The 21,233-nt window shown below is 42.9% G+C and overlaps 1 protein-coding gene and 1 non-coding gene across 2 annotated transcripts in view; both read right to left on the minus strand.

Annotated features, from left to right (window-relative positions):
* Positions 1-21,233, minus strand: part of LOC143006992 (uncharacterized) — an 86,341-nt gene that overhangs the window by 64,511 nt on the left and 597 nt on the right. The window contains exons 2-6 of the mRNA XM_076158370.1: positions 18,612-18,761; positions 8,842-8,912; positions 2,546-2,651; positions 744-911; positions 314-529 (exon numbers count right to left, since the gene is read on the minus strand). Coding sequence (XP_076014485.1) covers positions 314-529; positions 744-911; positions 2,546-2,651; positions 8,842-8,912; positions 18,612-18,761 — 711 coding nt within the window. The remainder of the gene's footprint in view (positions 1-313; positions 530-743; positions 912-2,545; positions 2,652-8,841; positions 8,913-18,611; positions 18,762-21,233) is intronic.
* On the minus strand, positions 21,149-21,230 carry trnal-uag (transfer RNA leucine (anticodon UAG)). Its single transcript has one exon. It is a non-coding gene; the product is annotated as a tRNA-Leu (tRNA).

Genomic DNA, 21,233 nt, shown 5'->3' on the forward strand with positions numbered 1-21,233 from the left:
TGGCAAATATGGAAGAAAAAATCACTATAAATGGGTTAATTTGTATTTTACCATGATTTGCTGCAGGACAGTACATTGCTTAGATCAGTGGTTCCCAAACTTTTTCTTTTGCGGCCCACTTTTACAGATCAGAAGATTTTCGTTCCCCCCCACTTTGGGAACCACTGGCTTAGATGCTTGAATTTTACTGAAGTGAAGCTTTATTTTCACTATCACGCCAAACTTGAACAAATCCAATGTTGACCGGTCGGAGCAGATTGATCGTTTGTGGAAGAGTTGGGAATTCATTTCCTTGACATCTACACTGACTCACCTCTGAATTCAAAGCGGCTTCCTTTCCGTCCCACTTTTCAGCAGCTTGTGTATGAGCCCGTCTCTCCTCCTCCAACCTTCTCCTCCACTCCTCCTCCCTCTTCCGTTGCTCCTGCCCTCTCCTCTCCTCTGCCTCCTCATATCTCAGTCTCCATTCCTCCTCCTTTCTCTTCACCTCCTCCAGCAGCTCCCTCACTCGCATATTTAGCTCGGAGAGCTAAAGTCATGTAGAAAAAAAGGGAAGAAATATGAAGTGCGGTCACATCTCTGAGCTCTGCGAAACAAATGAGCTACCAGTCACTTAATCACTGAAATTATCTGGAACATCAGGAGGCCGGTGGCAAGGTGGCATCTTTTAATAATGCTAAGGAGAAAAGAGGTTAAGCAAAGTTGCAGAGGAGTTCTAACTCATGCACACGCGAGGCTCTGACCTGAGTGTGTGTGTTTTCCTCTCGCTGTTGCAGCAGCTCAATGTGAGCATGAAGTTTGGCGATGCTGATGTCTTTCTCAGCCATCTCCTCCCCGTTGGCTATCTGGATCTGCTGCACACAGGACATCTCGCTCTGCAGGTGCACCGCTTTCTCTCTAGCTTCCAACACCTGCATGTGGGCACAGCTCATTAAATGATTCTAAATTCTTGCAACTTTGCATCTTCATATCTAAAGTGGCCCATTTTCCGATACTTGTGTTCACACAGTTCAGACCTCAAACAACCCACAGAAGCAAACAAGGGCTTGATTTCCAAATCGGAGGCAAACAAAATCTCAGAATGGATGAAAATGAGGCAGAAACACTTGCACAACCTATGGCTCTCTGAAGCATCTTTAAAGGCCTGCATGATTTAATTATATTTAAAGGTGGAGAGGGATTAGAGCGCTGGTTGCAGACAAAGAAGAAGAGCGTTGCATTTTACGATGTGCGAGTCTGAATGGCTATGGAATTCCAGTCGGTACGTATTTCCACATCTATATATAATACCACACTGCATCTCTTCAGTTATTATTATTTATGGTGATGTCACACAGACATAGAGGGGCTGTAGATTCAAACTTACCAAGGGATTAAAGGACAAACATGGACTGTTTTTATTGTGAAGCAAGTGCATTTGATATTTATTGGGCATCACAGGCACCCGATTACAACATTAAGGAACAGTTTTAAAGTTAAGAGGTAGCATTTTTATAAGTTGGAATTCAGTGGCAATAGCCTTTAAAAAGCTTTAAAAAGCATCACCGCATCAGCACTGCAGACACACCGCACACAAGCAGAATAAAAAATATATCAACATTTGTTGGAAACATGATTAATAGAAGAGGCTGCAATTAGCCTGTGTGTTTCCCTCAGGCTCTGTAATCGCACAAGCCACTAATTAGCAGCAGTGCAAATGAGTCAACTCACAAGCAGCATAAACAAACAGTAACCAGCCAACACGCACATAAACAACCAACAAGCCAGGGTTTACCACAGGCACAAGTGTGGAAGTGTATAAAAGTGTGTGTGTGTGTGAGCGAGAGGTGTGTGACTAGCTGCATATGTGTATGTGTGTGCGTGTGCACGTGTGCCTTAACCGTAAGCCACAGAAGATAGTAAAACAGCAGTGGGTATAATTTAGTGACACCCTGTAAGGAGGTGTGGGAAGGCCGTAAAAAACTCTCCCTTTTAATCCCGGCCGGCGACGCCATGTTTGTTACCCGGGGCTCTGAGATATGCTGGTAATTCATCACACACGCCTGGGCTTCCTGTTAAACCTGGCTGCACATGGAGTGCTTCTAGCACAGCTGCCAAAGCAATATCGTAAAAAAAAAAGGAAAAAAAAGAAAGACTTCTCCACCTCTCAGACAGGCTTCTAAACAATAACAAGCACGCTGCAAAAAAAAAATCACTTTAACAAGTAGTTTGATCTTGTAGTCAATCTTAGTACAATGTGTTTCTTTCTTTTTAAAATAATCAAAGAGAATTATGAGATTTTCCTTCCCTGTTGCGGTTTTTGCCATGTTTGAGGAATTTTCTTGAAACTAGAAGGTGAATAGTGTGAAGTACGTGGAGGATAAACTGGACGGATCTGATTTTCTGCAGAGCGACCTTGTGCTTTCTCATTTCTGCAAAAACGCGTCTAATTATCTGATTCTCTGCATCACACATTGGAAACCTGTTCAAGGGCAGCCTCTTCCATTTATGATCTGACTCGCACATAATGTAATGAGGGCAAATCAGGACACGTCGAGTTGATTACCTCTTTGTTCTGCTCCTTCTGCAGAGCAGAGATGACCACCTCCTTGGCTCTCAGCTGGAGTTTCAGGTCTTCTAACTCGGCTTTAATCTGGACCAAAGTGTCGGGACTGGATGGGTGAGGAGACACAGAGAGGAGAGAGAGACATGGTGGACATTATCATTCCAACTGCAGCATTCATGCGCTACACTATAATACTGCAGAAGTTATATAGTCTCATCTAATATCGTATTATAAAACAGTATATTATGTCTATATACTATAGAGCAGTGGTTCCCAAACTTTTTCAGCAGGGCCCCCCTTCTATAGATCAGAATATTTCCCCCCCCCCCACCCTTCCCATACGTCCCCCCAGTCATCAGATCTGTTGATCATTCTCCTGCAGCGAGACGAAGAAGTATCGCCTCATTTCCCGATCCCGTGCCGCGCCCCCCCCCCTGCAATAGCTCTGCGCCCCCCCTGGGGATGCACCCCACACTTTGGGAACCACTGCTATAGAGCAAAATTCCAGTATCATTATAACTCTACATTATGTTATTTATCTATTTTTGTTCTCAAGTAATTGCACAGAGCCTAATAACCACCATAAGGATCTAAATAACTGCTGATGAACAGAAATTACATTAAACATTAAAGCAATAAATAGGATTCATATATTTCTTTGAAGAAGAATTATACTAAATTATGAATGACAGAAATGTTACACATAAAAATGTCTAAATCAAACCTAAAGATGGAAATAAAGCTAAAGATAGAAATCCTTGTGAAATTTGTCAGTGCTTTCTAATAAAATCTTAAACACCATGTATATAAGCATATATATATGTATATGCGTTTAAGCTATTTGACACACAGTGTGTGTGTGTGTAATTTCATGTGTGATTAATACAAAAAATGTACTGTGATGCGGCAACAGAGACACTGATCCTGATGAAGATTTGTGTCACCGAAAAGCAACTGGAGCATGTGTGTGTGTGTGTGTGTGTGTGTGTGTCCCAGTGGTGAACATATGTTAACTCAGCCCAGACACCTTCCAAAGTCACCAGTGACAGCTGTCACACACCCAGGATGGAAGCAGGAAAAAACAGATCATACTGCATGGTACACACACACACACACACACACACACACACACACACACACACACACACACACACACACACACACACACACACACACACACACACACACACACACACACACACACACACACACACACACACTCAATTTCATATTAACCAGCCTCATGAGATGGTTATTTTGATGAAACTTTGCACAGATTAAAAATGTTAAACTCACATTTGATCAAGCGTGTCTACACACACGCAGCAAGCAGCTAAGGAGGGGCAAGATGTGACAAACTGACATGCGAGTGGATGAAGTGCTGAGAGTTAAAATCTTTCACTGCAGGAAAAAAAACATATCTTCAGTCAAAAGGAGAAAAAGCCACAGAGGAAAGTGCAAAGAAAAGCTGTTAGATTAGAGAAGCATCTGTCTCTCACAGTCAGACAGCACAGTACTTTGCTACTAATTCCATTGATTTTTTATTCTACTCTAACATTGATGTTCCTCGATTTAAATTATTACTTTGAAATATAAAGAAAAATAAAAAATAAAAATTTTATAAGAACATTTTCCTCAAATCTCAGCATTCATTTGAAAATACCTTGACAAACCCTCAGCTTCCCCAAAGGACAAAGTTGTCTACGTCGACACTTAAAAGAGATTTTTCTTATTATTCCATGCCACTTTATTTGGCAGGCGGAGGGTGTAATCTCAGTCTAAAACATTAGTGATTTCACAACTTATTTCCCCCTCACTTAGGTGGAAAAATGCTTAAATCACCTGAAATTTGGAATGAGGCTATTCAGACAAGAGTTGAACTGGGAACCAGTTGAAAATAGAAAGACGCTTTTGAATGAAGAGTAACTGCCGCCAATTTCATCCCCATTTTCACCTGCACAGTGGGGCGGTAGGCATTCAGTGTGTCTATGTGTGTGTAAACGCTGTACATGCATGTGTGTAAACCAGAAAAAAAGAAGTCTGGCTGAGTTGAAGAACATCATGTCATTTTCCTTTTGAAAACACACGCTTAAGTTATTAAGTACACAATAAAGATAAAAAATAATAAACAAAAATGATAACACAAGCCTGGTGTGTATCTATTTAATGCATGAATAATGCATGCCAGGATTTAATAGGATGAGTGTGCTGTGTTTTATAACTATTTTTGGAAAGTAAATATGAATACAAGCAACACGTTCTGATTATCATCTGCAATAAGTCAACGTGCAAATCCATCCCTGCTTGGCGTGTGTGTGTCTGTGTGCACATTAGGTGATGATTACATATGTAATGAATGAGGCTATAGATGTTGCTATGTACAATAAACTGGTTGCGCGAAAACAAATGACATGATGTCAAACCAACAGATGAACAGGGAATTCCTATTTAGAGCCATAAGTGTTGTCATGATTACTGTGTGGACGGAGACAGCAGGCCCAGAGAGTGTGACCAGTGTGTGTGTGTGTGTGTGTGTGTGTGTGAGTGTGTCACCCTGAGTGTGTATGATATTAAAGCAGCCTCTCGATTTCTCAAGCTGTCACTCAGGCCTATTAGGCAAGGCTAACAAAATTAGTCATGAATATGCAGTAATAACATGCAAATTGCCACCCCTTCCCTCCGCCCCTCTGTGTGTTTATGTGTGTGTGTGTGTGTGTGCATATTTGTGTTTTGCCCTCAGGGCTATAGACATTGGCTCTGTAAACCCAATTTTTTCTACATCATTACAGCAGCCAGGCATAATTCATAAGAATAATATAAACATACATGTGCCCTGGCATACATGGACACGCGCACACACACGCTCTCCTAACACACACACACACACACACACACACACACACACACACACACACACACACACACACACACACACACACACACACACACACACACACACACACACACACACACACACACACACACACACACACACACAGTGTCCCGCCACATGCCAGGGCTAATATGCAGCAGGTTGCTGTTAACCATCTTTTTATGTTGAGTTTTAGGGTTTGCAGTGTCACATTTACACAGACACACACAGACACGCCCCCCACACACACACACATATGCATGAGCGTACACAGACATGTACATTTCCTCTTGTCTGCGTATCCCCAGGGTGATGTTTGACACAGGCTGGGTGCTGCCATAGCAATTAACCTCCCTGTTAATGAGAAGAGCCCTGTCAAGCAGCCAGATGGCACGGGCTGGCACACTGCCATACACACACACACACACATGTGCACACACAGAACACGCGCACTCTCACATGTTCACATGCATACACACAGATGCGAGCCTACCCAGACAGCTGTGCACATACACGGATATGCACATAGCCCACACGTACACACACACACACACGCCATCCCGTGTCACCCTGCCATACACCTCACTGCTGCTGCCGCTTGTCAGCCGTGCTCAGCCCCCCCTCACAACCCCTCCCTCCTTGCGCCTGCATTGTCTTCTATGGACCCCCCTTCTCTCTCCATCCATCTCTGGCAGCTGCTTATCCATATCGCAGCACTGCAGATGTCACAACTCACCACCAGGAGAGGAAAGGAGGTGAGCTTTCGCAGAATTAACTGAATGCAATCGAAAGACATTTAAATACATTTCCACATGTTGATTTTATTTTGAAAATTGTTAAGAAATAATTTTTTTTATGTCAGGTCATAAGCTGTCCTAAAGTCACTTCATTTCTTGCAAAAATCTTTCATGATTGTTTGCAGAAAGTAATAACATCCGTGTGGGACTGTGTAGGTATATTTACAGTACATATCCTGTGTTTGCGTGTGCGTGTGCACATGCGTGTGCGTGTGTTAATGAGTGTGACACTTGGCCCGAGCACAGCCTGCCGCACGGGCACGTCTGCGTGTCCACACAGCAGCCCACCAGGCCCGTGTATTGATCAGTTAGCTTGGCCTAATAGGAGAAGAGGAGCCTGACCTGGGAAAGTCAATATGGAGAAAAAGAGACGTATCCTCCTCCACTCTGGAGGGAGACATGGGAAAAGGGGGGCAAGGGAAGCAGAGAGAGAGAGAGAGAGGAGAATGGATGGAGTGTGCGTGCGTGTGTGTGCGTGTGTGTGTGTGTGACAGAGAGATGGAGAGGATGTGAAAGAGGAATAGAGCGAGTTGGGAATTTGGCAAGAAAAGGGCAAGAAAGCAACAGGACAACAGGAAACGCTATAGAATAATAATGAGCCATAATGAGTCAAGTTAACTATCACTTTTCATAAAACAGAAAAGTTTGGAGTTTTGATTAGACCTGCTCAGAAATATGGAATCCTGCCAGAGTGCAGAATAAGTGAGTTTTGTGCCTTTACCAAATGAGAATCAGGATATTCTGTCAAAGCTTTTTCCTTAACTAACTTTCACTATTTGACTGCTTTTGGCAACTAAAAAAAAAAAGCATTCCAGTTAACTCAAGAGTGAAAAAGAAAAGGAAACTCTGCAGGAGATTATACTGAGGGAAAAAAATTAAAAAATCGGTGGGAGATGGAAAATAAAAACCTGACACCTGCTCACACATCAATACATTGATAGATCAATGTGTGCGTGAGTGTGTGTGTGTACAATGTTTCAGCGGAAATATATAAATAAATCTGTAGATAAACAAAAAAAAACAGAGGAAATGGGGAAGTAGATAAAAGGCGCAGGCTTCGCCACACACACACACACACACACACACACACACACACACACACACACACACACACACACACACACACACACACACACACACACACACACACACACACACACACACACACACACACACACACACACACACACACACACACACACACACACACACACACACACACCTGGCTGAGTGATGCTACCCTGGAGGGTGGCTTCAATCTGATGTGTTTAATGTTGACGCTGGTGGCAAGAAACGCACACACTCACCCGCTGTTTCAACCTGCCTGTCATTTCATTTCATGAGACCTGATTTACTCATTTCATTTTTCCTTTTCCTCTTTTTTTTTCTGCTCCTTCTTATTTTATTATTATAGGTGCAGCCATTTAGAACGCTCAAGGTATGATGCAAATCCCTGCGCCTGTGACAGCCAAGCGCGCCTGACTGAGGATCCATCACGCCCTTCAGTGCCTTTCGTAGGAGCCCTGTAGAACCGTTTCTGCCACAGATTCCATTGTGGCGGCGTGTGCGAGCCCGGCGATTCCTGCTCGGCTGGCTGCTTTAATTGGCTGCACTGCCGCCTGTCAAACTACTCGCGGGTTACTTCACACTTTCTTCAGATAGCGTTCTTACTTTTTTTCCAAATGACAGCTTGTGAAAAACCAAATATTGACTGCAAATTTATTCACATGTTTTGCATTTATTTCTTTTATCACATCAGACTAAACGCTGCGATGTCACCTTCCCCTGGGTGCGGCGTTCATCAGATTGCTGCGGCTTTCACCTCCTAGTCGAGGGATTCAATCCGACGTGGAACTCGCTGGATTGCATTTACAGTAATTTCATAACTTACTTTTATAACTCTTCATATGCAGTGCGGATTACATGACCGCATTTGCACTGACAAAAACAAGATGTGCCTGATTTTTCCAATGCATCACGCTTGTCGTTGCTGCTCTCTCGCTTCAGGCGCTCTCCGTGCGCCCAAAGCTGCACGGATTGAAATTTATCACCAGGCAACTTTAGCTTCAGCCGGCGTCGGAGATTATTGGAACTCCAGCAATTTTCATATCAAAACTCTCCGTGGTCTAGCAGGTCCAGGTGTCAGGCTATGCAAAGGAGGAGCCCAAAATGGGAACATATGTATGAGCGTGAAGATGTAAATTCAGAAAATGCCACTTTCATCAGGTTTGTCATAATGTATAACACTTAAAATAAAAATCTATCTTTCCAGAAAGGTCCAAAGTAGAAACAGAACAAGTCTTTAGGGGCCTTGGAGCACTGCATGGTGGGAAATATCTTATTGGGATTTGCATATTGCCATGGGGACAGTGGTGTTGCATTAACTCCCCGAGGAGCTCAACCTCCCTAAGGAGAGATGGAGTCCCTGAGGCCAACTCTGATACCTCGCTCCACGCTGGGGGACCTCTGTGTGTGTGTGTGCGAGTTCGTGAAGTTATTAGAAAGAAGTTATTAGTTATCTGAGTTGAAGTAAAGTTTTCTAGAGCAGAAGTAATTGTGTTGTTGTTGATGAGGGAATATGATGCATTGGAAGAAATCGGTGTTGGTGCCTTGGTGTGTATACTTACTGCTGAGGGACGTGAGCCAATGGTCCGACGAGCTCATCCAATGACAAAGTCCTCAACTCGACCTCACACACCTGAGAGGAAGAGAAGAGTTGCGCGCATTAGAAGACGACAGACGACATAACAAGGCTTTCACTAACATTTATTAATATCAAATAGTAGTTTTAGTGAGTAGTTTAATAGACAATGTTGGGTAAGATATGGTTTGAAAGTAGAGGAATTCTCGCTACATACACAAGCACATTAATTTGTATTAAATACACGCAGTCAATAAGGGAAAGTGCTTGTGTGAAATGTTTTGAACAGAAGTGTGTTTCCATCTATTTAGATTGAAATCTAAAATAGGATTGTTGTAAAAATATTCTGAAGAAGTACTTTGTCTGTCTGCAGCACGCGCACGCGCACACACACACACACACACACGCACACACACACGCGCACACACACGCACACACACGCACACACACGCACACACGCACACACGCACACACGCACACACAATCTTTTGTTAATTCTGACTTCATTTTGAGATTAAGTAGAACTACTTGGACTGGAATAACCCTGTCTGTCTCTCTCTCTCTCTCTTTGAGGACGAGTGAGAAATATGGGGCGGCACAGATGTTGTGAGGTCACTTTATATCTGCACAAAGAGAGAGAGAGAGATGGAGAGTGAGAGGAACAGACGGAGACAGATAGAGAGAGAGAAAAGGTAGACAGTGAAGCTGGCCCAGAAAGTATTGTGATAGAGAGAGAGGGGTAGAGAAAGAGAGAAAATATCGGTGAAATATCGGCCAGTGTGCACTCTATCGCCGCGGTGACAGGGGTCACTCCAGGAAAAGGAAATCAATGTTGACAGCAATGACTCATGGGTCAACACGTAGCACCCCCCCGCCTCATATGTGTGTGTGTGTGTCTGCGTGTTTCAATTATGCATATGCTTGTGCTTAAAGTTTGCGTCTGCGTGTGCAACTGTGTGTTTGTGTTTATATCAAGGACAGCAGGTGGCAAAAGACTGAGGCGATATTGAGGCTACACACACGAAAAACACAAATGACTAAAAAGATACGACAGAATAAAGTTTAGATTTTGGTTTGGTTATGTTCATTGAAACGACTGCTGGAGGGTGCAGTGTGCGCACAGGCACGCACGCACGCACGCACGCACGACACACACACACACACACACACACACACACACACACACACACACACACACACACACCTTTCTGGCATTCCCCAAAAATAAAACATTCATTCTCCAATGCAGCTCCAATATGACAATGAGATGGCCCGGCACACATAGAGGTCAGTGGCGAGTGTGTGTGTGTGTGTGTGTGTGTGTGTGTGTGTGTGTGTGTGTGTGTGTGTGTGTGTGTGTGTGTGTGTGTGTGTGTGTGTGTGTGTGTGTGTGTGTGTGTGTGTGTGTGTGTGTGTGTGTGTGTGTGCATGCCTAATATACCCTTGGGTTAGCAGGAGTTATGACCTGCTTACATTATTAAGGTGAGTAGTAGGCTGTGTTATGTATGCCTAAACAGCCAGTCAATTCATTACAGATGCAATCCCCTAAGTACATGAATAAGCGTGCGTCTCTCTCTCTCTCTCTCCTTCTCCCTCGCTCTCTCTGAATTGTAAAGGAGACAAAATATTGGTGTGATGCAGAGCGCTTCAGATAAATCAGAAACGGGAGCAAATTAATAATAAGGAATAAAACAACATTAGCTGATTAAGTATGTATGGCAGAGTGGCGGCTGTAATTTACAGGCATCTGGGGCTGGGTGTCCGGAATAAGGTCTCATTACAGATCTGTGTGTGTGTGTGTGTGTGTGTGTGTGTCCATCCCGTTAGTAATCCGTCACTAGTGGTCTCAGCATTATGAAAAGGCCTGCAGTGTATGATAATGAGTCCTGTGAAGGTTATGACCACGGTAAACTCATTTGTTGGGGTGGGGGGCCAGATATTTATGTATATATCTGTATCTGTATGTGTGTGTGTGTGTGTTTGTGGGGGTGTGTGTGTGAGTGCATGACATCGATATTGCATCACACTCACAGTTTCAAGACAAACAACACAGGCAGTACAGTGTTTGATCATATCATTTTGCTCGTCGGTCTGTATCAAACAACCGTCCGTGTTTCCGGGCATTCGTGTGTGTTTTTTGTGTTTCCATGACAACCATGTGCCTCCACACCACAACCTTCAGCTTCATATTAAAAGAAAGAATTAAGAGGAGTTTGCTGACTGTGTTTCTAAGACCATCTTAACCTGCATATGTGCATTTCCACCGTTACAAAACTGGACCACGGTAGCACTAATAGCCACGGTGGCTGTAGTGATATTAAAAGTAGAAACATTAGCAGTCTCACGAAGATGATAGAGCGAATAGACGATGGGATGCCAGTGACACATGATGTTGCTTCCCTCCTACATCTATTCGATGTATTTTCCTTTTGTTTTGAGCCTCCCCGCATCCCGCCGTCCCCTCCCGTCTCCTCCAATTGCCCCTCACCCACGCCTCCTCTTCCCAGTACAATTTCCCCCCCCCCCAACCCCCTCCCCCCCGCACTTTCCCTTTTTCCGTCTTTCTTTTCTATCTGAAAATAGCCTTCAATCATTCCATTTTTTTCCCACTCCCCTCTGTTCCTTTTGTCTGGAGCTGGGTCAAATGAAAGCGGCAGAGAGAGAGAGAAAAACAAAACAAAAAATACACACACAGCAACGTTTCAGCGTGAGTCACTAGAACACAACAGAAAGTGGAGGATAATATAACTCCTGATGTTCTACTGTGTCAGATTCATATGCATTATGGACAATAATTTTGCCCAGTGTGAGACTGATGCAATGCAAACGGTATACAAGACCATCATGTACAGCAAACACACACATCTGTCGCTCTCCTGCACTGCTGCCGCAATACGTCGAATGAGATGGGATTGTAACAGAAACACAGAAATGCGTTCATATGTCAAGTCCACGTATTTCAGTTGTCATTTATTTGACTTTTATTCAATTCTAACTGCCTGAACTTATTACGTTGGTGCAATACAGTGTTTATATCTCAAGTAAAACCATTAAAATAATACATTTTTGCGATGGAATGATTTCTTTCTCTAAAACACTCTGAGGATGATAATATTAGCTTACGCTGCTCTGCTGCATAACAATCTAATTAACATTATTTTCATACTGAAAAGGTGTTTCTCTCAGCTTTGACGGCGACTGCTAAGAGAGCTATTAAGTGCACATTGTATCCATACTCAAAGGGAAGTGAGAAATGTAGTGCTTAGTATCACCTGAATATGCACAAATATGATATCGCATGTTGCTCTTGAGCTTTTAAATCATCATTTTTAGAATTCTTACACAAATATCCCACAATGCACCACCAAATCACACCTATCATCACACCTATCATTGTCAGACGCAAACTCCTTCGACCCAAATTATTGTAAAGTTGCTACCTGCAGTGCAATGAGACTGTGTGTTTAAGTGACTCAAGCAAAACAAAGCCAGTTTAAGATTCAACAGGCAACAGCTTTAAAATCGAATTTAAAGCTTACAGAATAACCTTATACCCTAATGAGCTGATGAAGGCCACTGTGGCTAATGTCTGTCTGGATTGCGGGTTATGCATAACATTCCGGCTAAAAGCTTGTGAGCTCCACTGCGTTTACTTTGATCCAAAACATTCACAGGCCTGTAGATTAATACGAACCACAGTGGATCAAATTCACAGCGTGTGCACAATGAACGATCCTTTGTTGTCGTTTGAAATAAAAAGGGGAATAATTGCAAAACGAGCCGTGGAGCCGCAGACATCCTGATCTGTCATATAGACTCGTTACAGTTCCATCCCGTGGCTGATATATTAACAAAGGTTTACAAGGGCAGAGCGGTACATATGTAAGTTTGGCCTTATGGCTGACCTTACAATGCACTTAGTATCCTGTACAGGGAGTAATGCTGCAGCCGCTCCTACAAGCCATTTATTCCAGCTAACGACCGTCAAGCACTCATAAATCAGCATTAGGAACCTCTCTCTCTCTCCCTCTCTCTTTCTCTCTCTCTCTCTCTCTCATTTTACCTTCCTCCCTCTTTACATGTATAATCCCGCCTCCCCTTCCTTGCTCCCTTCTTCCCCTCCGTTTCTGTATGTTACCCTCATTTCTCTCCCTTCCCCTGGCCGACTCCCTCTGCCTTTCCTGTCTTTCTCTCCCCCGTCCACTCCCGTCGCTCCACTTCCAAATTTGGCCTCTCCCTTTCTCACTCTCCCATCTCGCGCAACGTCAAAACTCATTTGTTTTCTCTCACCCCGCACCTTCTGCTGCCCCTCCGGTTGTTTCTCTCTCTCTTTCTCCCTAACCTCTGAAATCCATCCATCCTCCGTCGCCGCTCGCCCTCTGACAATTCCCTCTCTTCAGATAGAGATGGGATCCTTGAAATGTCTAACGCGGTATTGGCACCTCTATTGATTTTAATTAAGCTAATTAGTTCATTATTCCAAGGATCAAACGGGGGCAACCATTACTGCATAGAGAGGGAGTGTGGTGTGCGGGGGGGCGGGGGATAGCGGGGGTGCAGCGGAGTTAATATGGTAATGAAGACGATCAATTATCACTCACAGCAAAGTCATTAACAACAGCATTAGCATAGTCAACCATCGCAACCCTATGACCTCTCCGGCTCTCTCTCTCTCTCTCTCTCTCTCTCAGCAGCTGCTACACGGGCATCTTTATGTGTGTGAGAGAGAGAGAGAGAAAGAGAGAGAGAGAGAGAGAATGACAAAGGTCAAGCAGTTCAGAGACAAGGGGGGGCGGCTGAATAGTAAACTAAAGTCGCCCTTTTAATGCAGACCTGAAGCCACTTCACACATTCTTTCACCGACTTGAGCAATGCTGTGTGCGTGTGCGTGTGTGTGTGTGTGTGTGTGTGTGTGTGTTTCAGGTAACATGTTGCCCCTCTGAGCAACTTGAAGCTGTAGCCCATAGCAACAATCCCCCCACTGTATGAATGAAGGTCGGTGTAAAAACTGTGGTCATTAATTCCACAACGTCGCTCATTCAGAGGTCCAAAGGTTTCAGTCTAACATAACGTGGCGTATAACATCGAGACCTCCTCATTTATGTACACTTTTGTCAAAGTGCAGTCTGGGGATCAAACTGGGTCTTTAGGGTGGTACTGCTGGAGGGTCCTCCACATGACAGCAAAGGTTACGTTCTCATTAGCATGAATCAATTCATGAAACCCGTTTTCTCATTGAGTTTCCTAGACTTAGACTCTAACAGCCCCAGTTCTACGTTTCACGGCCGTTGTCATGAATAGTCGTACAAGATCGGCGCCTCTTCTCATTCTGAGTGAGTATGTAGTTGACTCGTGTTGTTTGTTCTTGTTGACCTGTACCGAGCACAGTAGAATGCAGCCCCTTGAAAATGTGTTTACTGATACACTGTATGGATATCGGGACTTTGTTTGGTATGCTAATAATGTGAGAACTGAGCGGGGATGATGAGGACAAGATGAGTGGATCAAAGGTAGAGCCGGTGATCCCACATGATCCGTACTGATCTGTTTTGATTTACACCAAGCCCTCCCTCCCCCACAGCCTCCTGACTCCAAAATCTGATCCCAAATCAGCCAGAGGTCAGGCACGCATTAAAACGGGACGTGCCAAAGCTTTGTATCCGAAGAGCTCCTTGTGTTTATTCATAACCTACAGGCGGCATTGAGAAGTGCTAAATAACAGGGGCTGAATCAAGTAATTGATCAAGTACAAACAACATCACTACAACACCAACAGTTACTGAATCTTTTGTGTCCTCCCCATTCAAGCTGGGGAAGGCAGTGGGTAGAGCTTCCGCTCGGGAACCGGAGGGACGCCGGTTCGAGCCCCTGCCGAGGTGCCCCTGAGCAAGGCACCGGGCCCTCGATTGCTCCCCCCTCTGCGAAGGGTGGTAGTAATGTAAGTCGCTTTGGATAAAGGCGTCTGCCAAATGAACATAATGTAATGTAATGTAATGTAAAAGCCTTTAAGTAAACAGGAACAAAATTCAAAAGCCTCAGCAGAAGGACTGAGAAGGTCACAAAGGTCACGGCCATCCAGTAGTGTTGGTTTAGATACGTTGATCTAAACAAACGCACTGAACATATAGATAGACCGGCCCATGTATGTATCTATAATATGCTGCGTATTGTCATGATATTGTCAGATTTTATAGAGCTGAAGCGCTTTGGAGTAGAGGAGAGAGAAGGTCTATAGACGCGCACCATCGCATTCAGCCTCCATCGCGGCCAACACAGAGGCCGTCGGCAGCGTGCGGAAATCGGAATGTGAGGCACGGGAGGGAAATAATTCCTCAAGCGCTTGGAACTCTGATCCATTTTCACACCTGGACGATCAATTGGGAAAAGTGGCGTGACATGTGGAATGATCAATTCTGGAGAGTTACACACAAAAAAACAGGAGGATGCAGACCACCTTCTCCAAATCTAATTACTCTCATGACAGCACTTACAAAGAGGCACATAAACGTCTACAGTGAAGAGTTGTTGGGTCCATCCCTTCAATCGTTTATTGAAGCCTTTTAGTTGGCAAGCGTTCTGGCACGTGGATGCGAGATACCGAGACCTGCCAACTCTACATCGCCATATAGCCGCCTTTGTGGCTCGGAGCTCCCTGGAGGCAAATGAGCATAAAAACAAGTTTCACGGGGATCAGTTACAGGCTAATTTTACTGGGTTACATCATTAATAACTCTTAGGGATATAAACTGCCATGAAATGATTGACAATTAAGAGTATGAATCAGAAATATGAAAGAAACGATTGAAGTTCTCTTAAGAACTCCTGGTACGTTAACGGCGGTGTTTCCATTGTAACCTAATAACACAGGGAGGGTTTTGTATTTCACTTACATTGCTTTAGATAGAACTAGCTTGGGAGGAAAAAAAAGCATCAAAGCCATTCTTAAACCGTAACAGCTACTGAAAATAATACTGCCAAATTGTGCCAAGAGCATCAGGCGAACAACCGCAAGAGATTTGGTCTTTGTGCCCATTTGGCTCTGAAACAAATATATATTCACATCCGTTAGAGGAAGAGCAATATCCTATGTCAACGGGTACTTGTCTACGTATCGCAAAATAAGAACTTTCAGCTCTGATTATTAGCGTTTAAGTAAGAGAGCAACAAAGTCAGTACATCTAAGATTGTATCAGATTGTTTGGCAAGTACTTTTGTATAGTTATCTAAACTTTCTCACACTGAAATGGTCCTATGAGGCCAACTCTTCCTAAATGGCACAACAGGTTATGACAGATATACGGAATCGTTCCCAAAATAGAGTTTGGCTTCCGTCTGAATTGTATGTGTGGAGCGGAGTGATGCTATATCTGTCGGTCTATCGCAGACAAATAGGAAACAAGCTAATTGTGCAGTCTAGAACAGAGAACACAAGCCTTGGACTTCATGATATTATGACCACAAAACAAACTCTGCTTAGTGTCCATTACAGTTCAACCCTATTGTGCATCAACAAGACCATACACTTCGATTGAATCAGACGTTAGCCAAGCTCCAATTACAAAGCTCGCTGCATCGTTTACATGCTGGAACGGGCCATCAGTAGCTCTAAATGCTCTTCATTTGATTGGATTTCGCATTATGGACATCAAAGCAGAAACGCACTGTTGTCCCCTGACTGTCCTAATAGACTGTTGAGTGAAGCAGTCCATTTGTTTGTATTTGTTTACCAATCTGCAGTCGGAAAATATATAAAGCCGCACAAACAGACAGCGAGAGCATCGTTTAAGACGGGTGAAAATGGAGATTCAAAAGCTCAGACGATTGGTCGATAGTGCGGCAACAAACTATTATGTTTCCCCACAGTGCGTCTCTTTCGCTGCCCGGAAAGGACGGGGCCGAGGGGCCTTTGGCAACTACGAGAACGCCATTTAAACAGATTAACAGACTTTTATCACATATCTTTAAATCTGTAAGAATGATGGCGCGTCATCGGCGAGAATACAAGCAAACAAACGGCAAGTGCTTAAAATCTAAGAACTGCTCAAACATATGGATTAGAATGCAACTGCTCTCAGTGTAAAATATATATTACATTCAATGAGAGTAACAAACACACACACATACACACACACACACACACAAACACAAATCTCCCCCCCTGGTTATTACAGATGCAATAGTTACACTCTGAACAGAAAACAAAGCTTTCAAGGTGTTGTGATGATGTGAATGAAATATGCATCAGAGTAAATAATTCAATACCTGATGATTAATGAATTATTCAAATACCTATCAGCTACACGCATGTTAAAAAGCTTTGAGCTTTTCAATAACATAAGGAAGAGGAAAATATATGGGGGTTAAGGTTCAATCAATGCTTAAATCACAGGTACAAAGGTATCTGAAAAGGAACCTTATGCACCAGCGTCTGCAGAGATTATGGTATTTTTGTTGCTTAAGTGTGGCAATTGAAGAAAAATTAAGTTTTTATTGAGGAAAGATTAAATGGGCACTTCTGAATGTTGAGAAATGCAATGCATTGTGTTGCAGCCACCTTTCTGATTAGTGTGGAATGGAAGCACATAAAGCTTGCCCCCGTGACCTTCTCCACAATAGCAGATAAGTACTTTGATGTATAATAGGCCATAATTACTTCTCTGTGTGCAAAATCCACTCCAAAGAGGGAATGTTGATAGAAGCGGAGCCACAACTGAGATGGAACAATGCCTTAAGGTCACTACATCAAGTGGTGATGTCTTTACAGCTCTGCCTTGCGTCAATGCATTTCAAAAAACACCCTGCACATGGTTCTCCACTTCCATAGACCCTAAACCTGACTATGAAAGACAAATACAACAGATCTTTCCCTACTTGAGACCTTCTTCATCTTCACCTGTGCGTCTGGCTGGAAGTGTGAAACGGTTTCATCTTATCTACTGTGATTAAAGCGAGAATAATGGAGAAATAAAACGATACACTCAGATGGAATGAAAAGCCATTGGTGAGCGAATGTCTAACTAAAAAAAACTAAGTGATACTGAAATTGATGTCACTCATCAATTTCTGCCAATTTCAATCGGATAAGGAGTTTACATGACTTTTGAATTAGTGGCATTATGCTTAAAAACTGAGAAATGCTGCAGAGCCTTGTGCTCATTTTAATTGCTTTTTCACATTATATTCTTCTATACATTGACATTATTCATTCATTCAGTCTAAATCAGGGGTTTTCATGGACTTCTTTTGACCATATAAGATAGGATCTTCACTATCTGGATTCTGAAAAGTCGAACGGAATTTGGCCTCGAATCGAGAGCACAAAGGAGCCTGGAGACAATTGCGCCTTAGAATGAAAAACCATGTACTTTTATTCTCCGTCCGTCCTTTTCTCACTTTTGAATTCCCTCCTAACACTGACTGCTTTGAGTATGCTTATGTTTGTATAAGGGGCACTTATATATACGGTACATTGCTAAACACTGATGAAAGGTGCCTGGTCAAGCGGCAAGGTGAAATAAAATGAAAAGATATCTGTAAAAGAAACAGGAAGGAAAAAAGATCTGCGTATGCACAAAAGGGTGGAAGTCAGCAGTTATATAATTGAATGTTAATATCTAAAATACCAGATCATGCAGGTTTAAATACCGCAAGAAGTAAATGCAGAAATACCAGAGAAAGCAGTGACATTCGATCCCATCTTGCTTAAATCTCACAGTAAGCTACCTAAACATTTTGAAAGGGTGAATAATAACTTACATCGGTGATACCATCAGAGGTGTGTGGCTTCATTCCAACATTAGAAACCTTGTGGTCCGCTTCCTTCTGCAGGTCCTCAATGGTCTGAACCAGCACCTGGTTCTGGTCTACCAGGTCATTCACATAAGACTGCAGGACGTCCACTTTATTCTGAAAGAACAACAGCAAAGTGTGGTCAAACAATGGTTTTACTTGACTCAGGCCGTCACATCATACACATCAACACATAGCGACGGTGCTTCTTTTTAGTCTGTCGTGTTGAAAATGCGAGAATAAAGAGGTTAGATGCAGAATTGTTGACTCACAGTGATTTCTGTTATCGCTTTGATTTATGTGGAAAAGGACAGAAGGCCAGACACTGATCCCTGTACCCAACAATGATGGCTCTCCCAGATGGGGCGATAAAAGAATCAGAAAATAGCTGTTTTTGTATGTGACACTTTTGTCTTTAGTGTAGTCCCACTGAGACCAGGGATCTGACTGAATGGGGTGATCTGGAATGTGTCTCAGAGGATTTCATTCCAGCAATTTGTGGGTAGAATACACATCAGAAAACAAGTACTTGAAACATCCACCACTGACAGAACTTCACCCACAGGCTTTTGTTCCACAACTTACCCTTACTTGAGTCAAACATCCAGAGACTGACATAACAAAAGAAGCAATGGCAAGCTTATACGTTAAGTTAAGCAGTTTATTTCAAAAGCTGATAATGCTTTTCATATCAGATTCAGTGCAGCTGTGTCATCACAACTGTATGGGTTAATAAAATGCTCACTTTTGATCTGTCCAATCAGGTGCTTCAGTCTTTCTGCTAAGCAATAAGCCTTTTTATGCTGTTGTATCTTAAATGAAAGTGCCGTTAGCCAGATGGCCTACATACACAATACAGCTTGAATAATGTGGACTACCAATGCATTCCTATATTAAAAACGTATTCAAATGCTTTTCAGCAGCACTTGCATGTGTGTTTGTAAACATACAGTTTGTCGCCTGAAGCCACCCAATCTTTTATCTGTAAAATGGAGAAAAAGCCATCAAATCAAGTTCAAGGACATAGAGGTTTGCTCATTTCTTCTAAAGATTCAATTAAAAATAAGATGTGAAACAAAAAAACTGCAAAATCTCACTTTTGAGAATAAATGTTTGACATTAGCTAATGACTAATCAGGTAATCATTTCAACTGTAGCAATCATGGTAAACTTACAATGGGTTCATGGATGAATGAATGCTGTGTTTTCAATGGGAAAGGTTTATGATTGACTGTTCACATCAACATTTAGGACTTGGGAGCTCTTGGGTTCGAAACATGTAACCTTGTTAAACAGGCCCTCGACTGGAGCAGACTGACCAAAACCCATTTCTGAAACCTTGTTACACTTGCTTTGATGCACAGCCCAGCTCACACAGGCTACATTCTGCAGCTAAATGATGTCACATGACAATCCTGATGATTAGGAACCCCTCTTTTTTAAATATGACTGTGGATCCGTGTTCCTGATCTCTGCCGCTCAGATGGAAACATAATGCAATTTGCCACCTGTTACAAGTGCTGTGGCTTTATGAAAGCGCCCCTATGCTTCCTCCTGTCATTTGTCTGACAAGACGGGAGGGGTCATCCTCTGTTGGCCAACTCACAATGGACAGGATGCTCTCGGAATTGTATTGGATGGATGACAACCTAATGACAATAGATGTTGGTAGAATACTCAAGAGATGCATGCACATACTGTATCCATTTATGTCTGAAACAGGTTCTCAATTGCATTTAGGTTTTTGGACAAAATGTATCCTGTTAATCAGAACGATGGAGGCCATTTAAGGTCCAGCGCCCAACAAGGGGAGCATGGGGGGCTCTATAGTGGAGCTTCAAGCATACATTACGCAGCTCATTTATATAAAACAACATCACAAAATCCCCTGTCCCTTCAGCTGCCAGTTTATTAAACAAAATAAATCGAGACATATTAATGGCGGATATGCAGTAGATGTAAATGTGCTTATATGACGGTATATGTGAATAATTTGTGTCATGTACATAATGAGTTTGCGTATCATATCCCTACATGAAAAAGTGTGTACAAGGATATATGTGTTAAACAATTTAATAAGGTAAAATGAGGATGAAAGAGGAAGGGGGGGCTTAGTGATGATATTAAAAAAGCAGACATGTAGTGGGGATGGAGGGATTAATGGAATGATTGTAGCCTAGTTCTAAAATCACAATCAGAGGGGCTGAAAGAGAAATACGGGGCAGGAGTAGACCAGCAATCAGATCAAAGGTACTGATTATCACTCCACAGTTGTCCCTTGTATTTATATAATTTCCATTTTTGTTTTTACAATTTATTTTTATGACACTTGACAATAAAGTTGAGGTTGAAAGACAAACATCATTTTATTGATTCTATCATGATTTAGTGCCACCGTCTGCCAAGCCAACATACTTTGACTGAGGGCTGAGGTAAATGATCAATATGTAAGTGTAGGGTTCATAAACATTGCAAACTGAAACTCATGGTTTCGTGGTGCAATATGGCAGCGGTGGGATTCGAACCCACGCCTCCAGAGAGACTGGAGCCTAAATCCAGCGCCTTAGACCGCTCGGCCACGCTACCTTG

The sequence above is a fragment of the Genypterus blacodes genome, unplaced genomic scaffold, assembly GCF_046128005.1.
Source record: "Genypterus blacodes isolate CSIRO-AG114 ecotype Tasmania unplaced genomic scaffold, CSIRO-AGI_Gbla_v1 ptg000076l_1, whole genome shotgun sequence".
Taxonomy (NCBI): Eukaryota; Metazoa; Chordata; class Actinopteri; order Ophidiiformes; family Ophidiidae; genus Genypterus; species Genypterus blacodes.